Source organism: Notamacropus eugenii, chromosome 2, assembly GCF_028372415.1.
Source record: "Notamacropus eugenii isolate mMacEug1 chromosome 2, mMacEug1.pri_v2, whole genome shotgun sequence".
Taxonomy (NCBI): Eukaryota; Metazoa; Chordata; class Mammalia; order Diprotodontia; family Macropodidae; genus Notamacropus; species Notamacropus eugenii.
Genome location: NC_092873.1, coordinates 56,367,872 through 56,381,531, shown reverse-complemented (window position 1 = coordinate 56,381,531; position 13,660 = coordinate 56,367,872). Strand labels below are relative to the sequence as shown.

At 48.5% G+C, this 13,660-nt stretch overlaps 1 protein-coding gene across 8 annotated transcripts in view; it reads left to right on the top strand.

Annotated features, from left to right (window-relative positions):
• The window catches only part of VPS8 (VPS8 subunit of CORVET complex), a 163,310-nt gene that overhangs the window by 98,553 nt on the left and 51,097 nt on the right, over window positions 1-13,660 (top strand). For all 8 annotated transcript variants that reach the window (XR_011973980.1, XM_072640418.1, XM_072640419.1 and 5 more), the window contains 3 exons: window positions 1,275-1,321; window positions 12,224-12,371; window positions 12,715-12,804. Coding sequence is in view for 7 of the 8 variants with exons in the window: in XM_072640418.1 (XP_072496519.1) it covers window positions 1,275-1,321; window positions 12,224-12,371; window positions 12,715-12,804 (285 nt within the window). In the remaining variant the exon portion in view is untranslated. The remainder of the gene's footprint in view (window positions 1-1,274; window positions 1,322-12,223; window positions 12,372-12,714; window positions 12,805-13,660) is intronic.

Here is a 13,660-nt window from a genome sequence, read left to right as displayed (position 1 = left end):
GAAATGCTCAATTTCAATTCAAAACTAGTAAAAATCAAGGTGTGAATTTTTCCCCATCCAGGTTTCTAGACCCCCTGATATTTATCTACAAATCTCTTGGGGGGTCTCTGGCCTAGGGTTAAAAGCCTCTGATCTAGTCGTCATGTCCCTTCATTTTTAGGGATTTACTTTTGTTCAGTTACTGGGCTCCCACAGCCCCAGGTCCTGCTGGGGCCCAGGGGCTTTGTGGTCCCCAAGGGGAAGCCATTAACCAATGGAGAAGGCCTGCAGACTCTCTCACCATGTCCCATGTGCTTCTCCTAATGGCACATCCAGTTTCCATTTCATCACAGGGCTAGACATGGCTGTGGAATGCTTCTCTTGGACTAGTTTCTCCTGATGGGCTGTGATCTCAGCAGAGCAGGCATGCCCTCTGTCAGCCCAGAAGTTTCATCCTCCTACAGCCACCTTGGGGGGGCCTTTCCTGGCCTGTCCCCACACACCACTTCATGCCCCTTGTGGCCAACAGTATTCCCAGAACCCTCCAAGCTGTCTCCCACCAGGGCAGCAGCTGGCAGCAGGCAGCAGCTGGACACCCAGTTCTGTCCAATAGAACAGCTCAACACCCCCTCACTAGGGACAGAATCACACAGGGGCAATGCCGGGAACCCTCTCCCAGAGACCTTTTAGGAGGCCTTTGCTTGTGTCCAAGAGACAAGCAAACCAGGCAAAAGGTTTTCTGCTGGGCCTTCCTAGGACCCTGGAGGTCAAATGCTGATTCTTCAGTTTGTGAGCTGCCATCTTGTCTGTGGTAACCTAGGACCAGTCACCAGCCACGGAAGAGGAGTCTGCCGTTGGTCACTGTGGGCCGGGCCATTGGCTTAGCTTTATTCTTTTCAGGGGCACTGACTGCACTTCTCCTTCAGTCCCATGATAACAGTCATGCACCGCTTGGCCCAATAAGATGGGGTGATGCTGTTGGTGCTGGAGTGGAGCCATCTTCGCTGGGGCCCTCCTGGGCACTGGTCACCAGCCTCCTCTGGCAGGATTCATTGTGGCAGGAAGGGAGGATGAGAGAAAGTGATTTTTTTGATACTTTCTAAGCTGCCTGGAAGCCCTCAGGACATGGGGCTATATCCCCAAGAACTCCCAGAGCTCTATCTCTGCAAGCAGTGGGGGTGTCCTCACCAGGCTTGCCTCCTAGTGCCAGCCTCAAGGCAGAACCCTCCATGAGCTTTTTGCTGATCATGTGCTTGGTTTTAATTCTCTTTTGTGTTTTTTTGTTTCCCTCTCAGAATCCATTTTTGCTTTTCCAGTTTCTGAGGAGCCTTCTTGACCCAAGGTAGGTGTATCGTTTCCCTCAGACTGCACTGATGGGGCTGGCTCAGGCTGGGCAAGATCAGCCAAAGAGGGTTTTATCTTTGCCTTTGGATGCATTTTTGTCCTCGGGGAACATGGCTACTCTGGTAATTCCCAACATATTGTGCAAACAAGCTGGAGATGTCCTGCTGCAAATGCCTCAGCAGGGTGGCCACCCTGCCACTGGCTATGTTTTAGGTAGGGCCATAGTTACCTGTTTTAGAAAGTGCTTCTGTGCAAGCTCTCCTTTGGTCCTCCCCACCCCCTTGTTATTATGCCCCAGTCTCAGAGGGATGAGCTCTGTCCATGGAACAGGGTGTCAGTCACCCAGGTGGGGGTGATAAGAGGCTGGATTCAAACCCAGGACCCTCCTTGACCTCCAGGCCAGCACTGTCTGAAGCACCCTGCTTCAGAATGAGCACGGTGTCTCCCTTGCTCTCACAGGCCCTCCGAGTTCACTCGTTTGGACCTTCATAAATGGCTGTTTCAGAGACATGGTTCAGACTACCTTCTCTCACCCCTTCTGCTAAGGCTGATTTTTGAATAGTTTAGATAGAGGAACAGGGATGGAATTGGATCCCAGGCAATACTCACTTGTTTCCTCTGTTCAATCTGAGAGTTTGCCTGAATTGGAAAGTGACCTTAAACATCAGAATGTCGCCTGGGACGTTATGGTCTGAGGTGGGATGGCATGGGCTTCTCCCGTCCAGCCCACTGGCCAGAACTCATTAGTGTCCTATAGAGAGAGTCCGGCACAACTTGTGACTCAAGGCAGGAAAGGATCATAGTCCCAGGGGCTTCCAAAAGGTGACCTTGCTTCACTATTATTTCCATTCTAAACATGTGACTTAGACAAGACCTTACCTTATTCTCCACCATGCGTGGCTGGGTCCCTGCTCCCCTGAAGTTGCCTTCCTGAGGTCCCCAGCACCTCCGCTGGGGGGCATCAGCCAGTTCTGTGCCTTGGCTTGTGCTCATGGGAGCCAGACCTCACAGGCAGTCTTCACTAGCCTGCTTCTTTCCCCCCTCATCAGGTCCCTTCCCTTTCCTTCACCCTGGTCACTTCCCTCCCCAGCTTGCTCCTCTCAGAGAGCGTCCTCACCCCCTCCCTCCCCACAGCCTGTCAGTCACTCACCTTGTCCCTCCTTCATCCCCCTCAGGCTCCGCATCTCTGATAGGCCTCCCTTTAGCCTTGATCCACCTTATACAGAAAACCAGCAGAGAGTCAGACAATGGGTCTCCTGAGCTTCCTCTGGTGTTACAGAATCTTTTCTTGGTCCCTTCCCCTTCCCCCCCTCAATTCTCTCAGAACTCCATTGGCTTTTCCTAGCTGTGGGGCTTGGGGATGGCCTTGAGGACCAGGGTGCCAGGATCCCTAGGGTTGCATCTGGATCTTCTGCTTCTGGGGTTTGACTCAATGGTCACCAGCCACTATTTTGTGGATTTGTTTTCTTAATGTTTCTTTAAGTGGCATCAGTAAGGAAATCTAAGCCTCAGATTGAATTCTCCTGCTGGTCTCTCTGGGGCCACATCTAAGTTACCAAAATTATCCTGCTTAATGCAAATAATTGAGCCAGCGAATTAATTGACCTACAAAGACTAGGGAAACATCTGCACACAAAAGGATTGGGTGTTTGCAAGTAACTAAGCCTCCAGAAGCAAATTTCTTGCCTGATTTGAGACTCTAAAGGATTCACATCCTCTGCCAGTTCTGTGGCTTGGGACGTCTTCTCCCCCTAGCCCAGCCTGCTCTCTCCTCACGGGAGCCCCTGGAGTCCTGCTCAGGTCCTCCTGGATTTGCCTCCAGATGCCCGAGTCCTTTGTGTTGCTCTGGGATACAAAGGGATGGAGAGAAGCTAAGGGGGAGAGGGCTATGCCAAGGAAGGGAGAGCCACCACATACCCCCACCCCCTCTGCCTAGGGGGCTTTCTTGGGTACTAGAACTGCAGCCTTTGTGAGCCATTCCTGGGGGGTCCTTTAGATGGGAGGGCTTATTTCTTTTGAAGAAAAGGATCAGGGGGTGGAGGGAGCTGTGTTTTGAGGCCCTTTATCAAAATCAAGGTCAGTTGAACAATGCAGGAAAAATGAGGGATCTGAGCAAGAGGCAAATAGAGCTTCTGGAGGGTGATTCTACATGGGTCTCCCACTGAGTCTTTGCATCTGGGCTTCCCAGGGTTGTTGGGAAGGTGCACTAGAAGACAGGTCATCTGGGTTTAGAAAACAAAGCCATGGTTTCCATCCAAGGGAAAGCTGTCTTCTCTCCTAGCTGGGAAGCCCATTACATTCACCCCCCTTCGAGCATTCATGCATTGCCCATACAGCTTGCTAATTCAAGAACTCTGGGAAGGGGGAGCGAAGGGGAGGGGGGAGGTAAAGCTCCATTCCTTCGGTCTTGCAGTCTGATTCTGGTGCCATAGACTGTGGCCATGTATAGGAATCAAAGCAACCTCAGCCCTTTGATGGCCTGTCTAGTCTCCCGCTTGGAGAGGTAGCAAGGACAATGCAAGATAGACTCCCCAGACCTTTTTCTTTGAGGGGGGGAGCATCTGCATTTCTGAATGTGCACCCCCTAACATTTGAATGTTCCTTTTGTTATAAATGTTATGCATATGGTACTGTACTCTTAGTCATGTATATTATAAATGTTATGCAAAGACTAGTAATGAGAAGAGGATGAAATGAAGTATTTGATGTGAGAATCAATAGTGACCCCCTGGATTAGGAAGATGGGGAGGGGAAGGCAAGCTGTAGGTGCCACAATCAACCTACTCCAAGAAAATCACCAGCAGCTGAGGCTGATAGTGACCCAAAAGCAGCTGTGGTATGAGGGTCTGGGTCAGACATGGAGACTTCTCAGTGCCCAGGAGCAAGAGTGCTGAATGTGAACGGCTGGGACCCAGTGATTTCCATGGTTCCTTCCAACATGGCCTCTGTGACGGTGGCTTCCAGGCTGGTTGTGAGGGGTTGGCTTGGTGAGCCTTGTCTTGTCTAAGGTTCTGCCCTGCATTCATTGTCAGACTCGTCAAAGCCTGTTTTGGGGAACTGCTCCCTGCCTGAAATGGTAGCTGACCTTCAGCTACTCTGCCTGACATAGTTTTTCAGTCTTTGAGTCAGTGGCCTCTCAAAAACATCTGTGCTCTCTGCTCCAAAGAAAGCCAGCTTCAGTCGTGCTGTGAATGTGCCAGATTCATTTCTACTTCTGTCCCCCATTGCAGGTCTCGGCCCCTCTGGGCCTTCTCCTGGGGGTTATTTTCTGCCTGTTCCTCCATAGGGTGTCTCCCTTTGGGCCGCAGGGCTTCCTCCAGGCCTCTGGGTTCTTGGTGGACAGCAGAACATCATCTGGGTTCTGCCACCCATTGGCCCCTTATCTTGCTCCATGACCAACACCAGCAGTGTGGCCAGCACTTCTATAGCACCTGAGGTTTGCGAAATGCTGTACGTGTCACCTCATTTGAGCCTCATAGCAACTGTGATAGGGAGTTACTATCAGTGTAGGTATGTATATCATATATATGGGAAGTGCTCTGCATTAAATCTCACATAAGCATGAACTGTCATCATCACTATTAACAGTGTTCTGATCTTCTCCATCCTTTTGACATCTTCCCTCCTTGGAGAAGCCTTGAAAATCATTCCACTGTCTCTCACCACCTGTTGCATGCCATATCCAGTACCTTCCTCCTCTCTTCATCATCCCATGTGGCTGCTTTTTCGTTGAGTTCATTAAATGTGAAGGTCTATGTTGCTTTGCTCCGTAGCATCTTGTCAAGTTCTTTACAAAATTTCTGTGCTCGGTCCTCTCCAAGAGGGACTTAAGTCACAACTGCCTCCATTGTGGTATCACTGCCTGTCCCTACCACAAGCACTGAAAGACCACCAAGAATCCCATGAAATACTGTTTTTGGTTGGCCATTGGGGGGTGGTGATACCAGCTCCTCCGTCTTCCTGATCTGCTTCTCCAAGGACAACCTTCCTTCTGCTAGTTAGGCCTCTTTGGTCTCATTTCCTATGAATGTGTCGGGATGGCGTGTTTCATCTCCTCCAGTCTTGTTCCAGCATCTTGGACAAGGATCTCATGGTTAGAAAATCAATTCAATTTACATGTGTACAGTCTCACAAGGTGTATGTCGTGGCCCCAGAGGGAGACGCGATGACTTCTTTATAGGAAAATCATTTTTTTCTTGTTAGGGTTTACCCTTTAGTTTATGGATACTCATTATTGCTCCCCATCATGGAGATGCTGATAAACTTTATTTCAATCTTGTATTGTCTTGCATGGCACTGGATTTAAATCTGCCCAGTGATAGTGATCTAAATAATATTTGGGCCCCACATCATTTTTGATAAATAGTTCTCTAATGTTCCTTTATATTACTTTAGGTCTACTGAGAAAAAAAAAAACAAAAGAAGACAAATCATTGGTAGTTTAGTGAGTTTCAGTGTTCTTTTTTTTTTCTTCAGTATCCTGAAAGCCATGAAGACAGTCCATTAAATAAGCACCTTCTGGGGTTACTTTTTAAATGTAATCTTTTCAGTTCATGAGTCCATATTTCCCTTCCCCTCACTATCTTCTTCCCCCAGCTAAATAATAATAAAAAAGAAAACACTTTTAACAAATTCAGCATCAGATAAAGCAGATCCCTACATTGTCCAAACACACGCCTCACTCTGCACACTTGCCACACGGACTCCCCATCCCAGCCAGGTCTGGACCCCGGCCTGTTCCATCTCCCACCCTCGTACTATTGCATGGGCCTCCCTTCAGGCCTTCCTCAGCTCTGCCTCAGACTTTCTTCCAGGCTGGGCCACCTGGAGGCAAGGTCTTTCTTGCTGTATCCCTCCCACCCACCCCACCCCCAATACACATACAGTTAGTTGTCCATCCCCCAGACTAGCTTGTGTTTACATTGTAAATACTTTGCACTGCCTTACAGTAAAAAGTATTGAATGAATGAAGCCATGTCTCCTTTGTGCGCAGAGATCCCAGCCACTTTTTCTGCCTGTTCAGACCATATGAATCTTGGCCATGATTTTCTGTAAATTCATCACAGAAAGTCTACCCAAAGAGCTGGGGACTTTCTTCTCATTCTTGGACTCATTTTTGAATACCGACCCAACCCTCCAGCTGTCCATCATTATCTTATTCTTGACACATGGCTGGTTTGCCTCCTCCAGCCACATGAGACCTTTCACAGTATAGGTGAAAGTGTGCTAGTTCCAAAGCCTGAGACCTTGATCCCAAATCCTGGTTTTGCTGCTTAAGACCTGGGCAATTTCCTGCTTTAGACCTCAGTTTCCTCATCTGTAAAATGGAGGAAGGGTGGAGAATTATGTGGACTCTGCCACACCATCAACGGTTGGTTATAAATGTGCCTCATGTGCCCCGTAACTGTGACTCTTCAGAGGTCCCACTTTCTGTCATCTGTGGCCATAGCATATCCCTGGGGAAATACTGATGTTTCAAGGATAAGCATAGCTTGGCATGGCTCAGGGATCTCAGCAAGATGGCTGATCCTTCCATTCAGTTCTGGGCCCAGCTCATTGTCCAGTGATGATAGCTCTTGAACTAAGTAGACAGGTGGGACTGACAGAGAAGGTCTCTTGTCTGATGGTGTGATCTCTCCATTCCCACAGGATGGCTGGTCTGTCCTTACAGAAGGACTCTGGCCTCCTTGCTTCAGTTACAGGGTCTATGAGGCCTTCTCCACCCATGAGGACAAGATAAGAATGTGTACCCCACCCCTCCTGCGCCTGCTCTGCTGGGCATCCAATGGCAGCAGCTCATTTGAGGGAGCCCCGAGATCTGCCAGCATTTTCCTTATTCTGTGGTTTGAGGCCAGCACAGGAACCATGCACTTATTGAGTTCAGCTATAAAGACAAATGGTTCTTTCCATTCTTAATATCATTAGCTCCTGTTGCTCTTTGCTTATGAAATCCATTCTGCCCGCCTCTGCTGAGGGAGTCTTTGAAGCCATAGAATTTACTTTTCATGAGCATCAGGGGATCCATCACTTTGCTGAGGTGGTCAGTTACACCGAGACAAGAGAAGCAAAGACTCCCCACATCTCCTGGAGCTGGGGAGCCCAGGCGTCCTGTTACCTCCAGGTTCCCTGGTGGGAGCCTCACTGTCACATGAAGGTTACAAGCATGGCTAGGCTCCTGGGGCTATGGACAGTTTGAAAGGACAGTTGTGGCCATGTGAGGAAATACTGGCAGCTGTCCACACTGCCAGAAGGTGGTAAAGCAAGGATGGACCCCCAGAAGCCATCTGGTCTGGTTTCTTGCCTCAACACAAGCCTACGTCCAAAAGCAGTACAATTCCATGAGCATTCATTAAGCACCTACTTGTGCCAGGCCCTCAAAACAAACAAAACAGTCCCTGTACTTGAGGACAAGGGTTGTTCTGCTTGAAAAATAGAACATGTAAAGAGATAAATAGAACATACATACGCTGGCAATTTGGGGAACAAGAACGCAAACAGCTGCGGGGCCTCAGGAAAGTTCTCACGGAAGCTGCAGCCTGAGCTGGGCCTTGGAATGAGACCGGCGGCCCCTCTCCACCATTCCAGTCAACACTTCACACATGTCCCAGGCACTGGGCTAGACACAGGAGACACGGGCCAAAATGAAAGAGCCCAGCCTGTGGGAGCTTACACACCACTGGGGAAGGCAAAAATGGTAATCATCCAGCACTGATTATGCAGCACCCTGGGCCTGACCCTGGCAGGGCATGAGCCCCTTGGTACAAGGGACTGACATTCAATGTGGGGAGACACCAAGAACATATGGAAATGAAGTTAGCCTGAGTGTGAAGTTAATCAGTGTGAATAAATGTGGAGCAGCTAAATCCAAGGGGGTCTAGGCAGAGAGATGCCACTTATCAAGGGATATGATATGTGCAGCAGGGGAGGTCTGAGCTCATCTTGAAGAAAGAAAGGCCAAGGAAGTAGATGGAGCCTGGCTCAGACATCTGGTACAGCTAGGACAAAGGCCTAGAGACTAGAGATCATGTATGGGAAGAACTAAAGACCAGCCTGGCTGGACCACAGAGAGAGGTCTGTTGTCTGAAAAGACAGATTGGAGCAAACTTATGATGGACTCAACAGAAGAGTTTGTGTTTTATCCTTGGGGCAAGAAGGAAGTACTAGAGCTGGTAGGCAGCTAGGTGGCGCAGAGGACAGAGCGCCAGGCCTGGAGTCAGGAAGGCTTGAGTTCTAATCTGCCCTCAGACACTTAGTAGCTGTGCGACCCTGGGCAAGTCACCTCACCCTGTTTGCCTCAGGTAAAATGAGCTTGAGAAGGAAATGGCAAACCACTCCAGTATCTTTGCCGAGAAAACCCTAAAAGAGGTCATGAGAAGACAGACATGACTGAAACAACTGAACAAGAGTTGGTGTGGGAAATGTGGGAGCGATGGAGGAGAGGCACATGGTCGCATCTGGGTTATAGGAAAGTTGCTTTGACAGCAGCATGTAGGAGACACTGGAGTGGGCAGAGAGGCCATGTGGGAGGCTGTGTGATCACCTGGCTGAGAAGTGAGGAGGGGAGGCAGAAATAGCTGAGTCTGGCACCTGCTTAGCTCTGTAAATGGAAGAGTGAGCCCTCATGATAGTGCCAAACATATGAGTCTGAGGATCAGAGAATGAGAGCGCCTTCAGCAGACAGGGAAGTTGGGAAGAGGGGCAACTGAATTGGGGAGGCCAAGGGAGGGATTCTTTTGGGAACAAGGTGAATTTGGGATGTCTCCATGATATCCAGCTCGGTCCAACAGAGACTTGGTGATGTCAGGATGAAGCTCAGGAGAAATGGAGTGAAATCTGCTGATAGGGGAGTCATCTGTGGGAGATGATGAAATTACTGAGAGAGGGAGAAGAGAGGAGGGCCTGGGACAGAATCTCAGGGGCTATCCTCATTTACAGGCATGATGCAGGCGATGAGCAGCCAATAAGACTGAGAAGGAGTGAGTAAATGGGCAGGAGAACCAGGAGGAACGTGTCCTGAAAGCCCAGCGAGGAGAGGATCCCAAAGGAGAGCAAAAGGTCCCCAGTGTCAAGTGCTGGAGCCAGATCAAGATCATGAGGTCTGAGAAAAGATCATCCAATTGGGGATCACAAGGGATCCTGGGTGGCCATGGAGAGAGCGTTGGTGAAGTGATGAGGCCAAAACCAGTTTGCAGAGAGTAGAGGAGTGAGAGAAGAGGCAGAGCTAGCCAGTGTAGACTTTTCAAGAAGTTTGGCTGGTCACACATTATATACTCTAGTACAGATTTGGTAGGCCCCTGTCTTTATACAAACAAGAGTAATGTGTTTTTAAGCTATTTTTGAGAGATTTAACCCACTATTACTTTGCTTTTTTTAAAAAATTAGCACAAAATTATAAGCCTTGTGATGATGTTAACATGATTTTAAGTAAAAAGCTAGAAAATCAGGTTATGATATTCATGAAGTGCCGAATTGCTAGCGCCTGTAGCAATTTGGTTTCTTAAGTTAAAGTATTTATGTAAGTTTTTCTTTTCTAAGCATTAATAATACTGTACCTTTCTATTTGTACCGTGAATAATGTATTGGCGATCTCAGTCTGAATGGCAAATATAAAGAAGGGTCAGTCGCTGTCCCTGCTGGCTCCAAGAGTAGTGGAACTTATTGGCCTGAGCTGAGATTAGCCGCCACAGGGAAGGAAACCAGCCAAGAAGGGCTTGGAGTCACTGAAACCAAGTCACACAGGGAGGTGTAGACCTTTTTCCTCAGACGCCTTGACTGATGATCTAGGAGCAGCAAGACGCTCTGGGAAAAGTGATAGATTTGGATGTGGCTCCCATGCCCAGTGCCGCCCATTACTGTGCCTAGCATGGTCACAGGAGTCCTTAGGTGCTTGTTGATTGACAAACATTGGTTCTGCTGGTTAATGCTTGTTTACCTCTAGTCAGGTCACTCAATCTTTATGGGCCTCAGTTTCCTTATAACTCTCCTCCCTGTAAGGGGATTGGATTAGGCAGCTTCTAACGTCCTGATGTAGATGTGGCTGTTGAGAATCAGGAGGGAGGACCAGATGATTTGTGCAGCTTTGTTTTAGTCCTTTCATCCAACATCAAATATTTTTCCTATAAATTATTCCCAAATCAAGATGTCAATTTTGAGATCTTTTGCTTCCTTGCTTTAAGACTGGTCTGGAGGTGCCTCCTTTTCCAGAAAAACCACACGCAGAGGGCTTTGTCCTGGAGTAGTTCCTGCCATCAGGAACAAAGATGTTCGACCTGGGCTCTGGTCCGTGATCATGCTTCTTGTTAGGGTGGTCATGTGTGGGGGAGCACTTAACAAAGCCCCTCTCCTGTACAAGTGTTGCTTTGCTCACATTCAGGGCTGTTATTCACATGGAGATTCCCAGAGGAATGGATGAGACAGGGGTGAGATGCAGAATGAGGTTGGCTACTATGTATATGGCAAAGGCACCATGGCGGAGTAGATAGAGAGCTGCCCTGGGAGGGAGAGAGACCTAGGCCCAAGGCTTTCCTCTTTGGCCTGTGGTTTGGCTGGTCACACATTATATACTCTAGTACAGATCTGGTAGGCCCCTGTCTTTATACAAACAAGAGTAATGTGTTTTTAAGCTATTTTTGAGAGATTTAACCCACTATTACTTTGCTTTTTTGTTGTGTGATCTTCAGCGAGTCCTCTCCCCTCCCAGAACCCTGTAATTGGCCGAGACTGTCATAGATGAGTCGTTGGTCTGCAGAGCAGATGGGGCACAGGGCAGTTTCTCCACTCCAGCATAACTACACTCCAAAAAAAGGATGGATAAGCGTCCCCACAAGTGGGTGGTGGGAGGCTCATAGGGACAGCTTTGGGAAGCAGACGTGGCCAAGTGACCCCGTGTCCAAGCGGGGGAGAGCAGCCAGGATGGGAATCTAGCTAGTTTGTGGTTCGTTTGCCGAAATACTTGAGATGAGTTTGTCGCCTATCTCTGGCACAGCCTCAGCATTTCCCCCCAAGTGAAGGCACAAGCCTAGAGGGATATGTGTTCACATCCTGTGTTCTCATAAATGGTTTGTCAATAATATTTGGAAAGGAATTAAAGCCTTGATTCATCAGCAGGTGTTTGCACCTCATTTTCACACACACACACGCACGCACACGCACACCTTGTGCCCATCACCAGCCTCCTGCGGTGATATCCTGACCTGGTTAACCAAAAGCCATAGAGATGTCTCTCACTTAGCAGAACATAGACTCTTCTCATCAAAAGAAACTTTAGGCATTTATTCCCCACCTCCTCCCCCCAAAAAAACATTAATCAGTCAGTCATCAAACATTTATTATTCACTTCCTATGTGTGAGTCACTGTGCTAAGTTCTGATGGTCTTAGCGTCAGAAAGTTCTTCCTGGTATCTGGCTAAGACCTTTGTGATTAGGGCTTTTTACAAAGCAGACAGAGCCCCAGAATGGGTCAAGCGAAATCTCTCTTAGCTTTCCAGTCTTCTACATTTATTCCCCTCCATGGACTCCACACCTAGTGACACTGGTCTCCTCATACAGGACATGCCATCTCCTGACTCCTTGCCTTTGCACTGGTGGTCCCCAATGCCTGGAATCCCCTCCTTCCTCACCTAAACGTCCTGGTTTCCTTCTAGACTCAGGTCACAATCCATCAGCTGCCTGTATGAGGCAGCCAGAAAATCCTCCCATTTTCAGGAATTAGAGAAGGACTGTTGTCCAGTCCCACATTGCTTAGTCAGGGATGCTCTGCTGCGGCTTCCAGCTCCTGGGTTACATTGGGCTTCCTACCCAGGTACTGACTCTCGGCCTTGGGTTGTTTCCTTTGATCACCCCCTCAGGCTGTAGTCAATGCTGCCCCAATGCAATGGTCCTGTGGCTTTTCTCTTTTCAGGGAAGGTATTTCCATGAACCAAGAGTCCCTACAGGCGACCCCTTGCATCACAGAACAGTTCATTGAGTTGTTGTGTCAATATAACCCTCACCAAGTGATTGACACTCTACAAGTCCTCGAGTCCTACCGACTGGAAGAGACCATTCAGGTAAGGTCCTGGACTGAAAGCAGGACACAGCACTAACACTGAGGACATGCCATTATCCCTGGGGACACCTGTGCCCTGGTCCCCAACCTAGAGCTGGAAGTCAGCTACTCCTTCTCTTCTGGAAAAGACTCGTGTGGGACTGGACTGTTGCTAATTTCAGGTCTCTTAAGTAGAGGTCATCTCATCACAATGAATGAAAAAGAGGTCCCAGCCTGTAGAAATAGGTTGGTGAGGCAGCAGAGCTCTCATTTTCCAATCTGCTAACTTTGTCATCATTTTCTTTGATGCTAAGAGGACATCCTCAGCATAAAAAACTAAGAAAACCAGAATCTTTCCTTTTTAGATTACCCAGAAGTACCAACTGCTTGAAGTATGTGCCTACCTCTTAGAGAAGAAAGGAGATGTTCATGGTGCGTTCTTAATAATGCTTGAGGTAAGCTGACATCCTGAGAGAGTGAATCATATTATATTTTAAAATGAGTTTCACAAGCTGATTGAAAGATTCTCTGCCTCTGGCAGTCTTCAGATGGAACTGGCTCTCATCTCACCAGGGATAAGGTGTGGGCCTACTTGGATGAGGAGGACGGTGGATTCCAAGAATCCAGCTGTGGGGTTGTCAGGCTAAGCAGAAAGTCCTATGGGCAGCCTCCCTAGGCCCACACTTCTGCAGTATTTCAAGGATCCAGGGTCTTGGCTTCCCCTGCACTAACAGGGATTGGCCAGCCTCTGAGCCCTCTGGACTGAAACCTCACCCGGTGGCCATTCTGGTGGTGATCCTGCCTCACTGTGGCTACACACTGGTCCTTGAACACATAGGAGGTAGATGGTCATCACAGTGAAAATACTGTATTTTGAATCTTCTTGTAAACTGTTGGATACCATACTTCCGGTGCTAAAATGGTGTGCAGGGAGACAAAATTCAGAAGCTTATCTGAGTAAGTTTGTACTCTTCTGGCCATGCACATGTCTCCAGGCCCATTTTTAAATGTAAGCTTAGGGCCATGGTAGTGGTTGGAAGATCCATACACGAGCAGGAATGAGCAGGGCCAGCAGGCCCACCTAGAGAAGCCAAATTGCTCTGACCAGAGGGTGTGGCAGTTTACCCAACCATGGACGTTCCCCCTTCATGACAGTTTTTTCTGTACAGGTTTATCTTTTCTCTCATACCAGCACACACACACACACACACACACACACACACACACACACACACACACACACACACACACACACACACACACACACTTCCATTGTCTCATTAGGAAGGTATCCCAACCTCATACTGTACT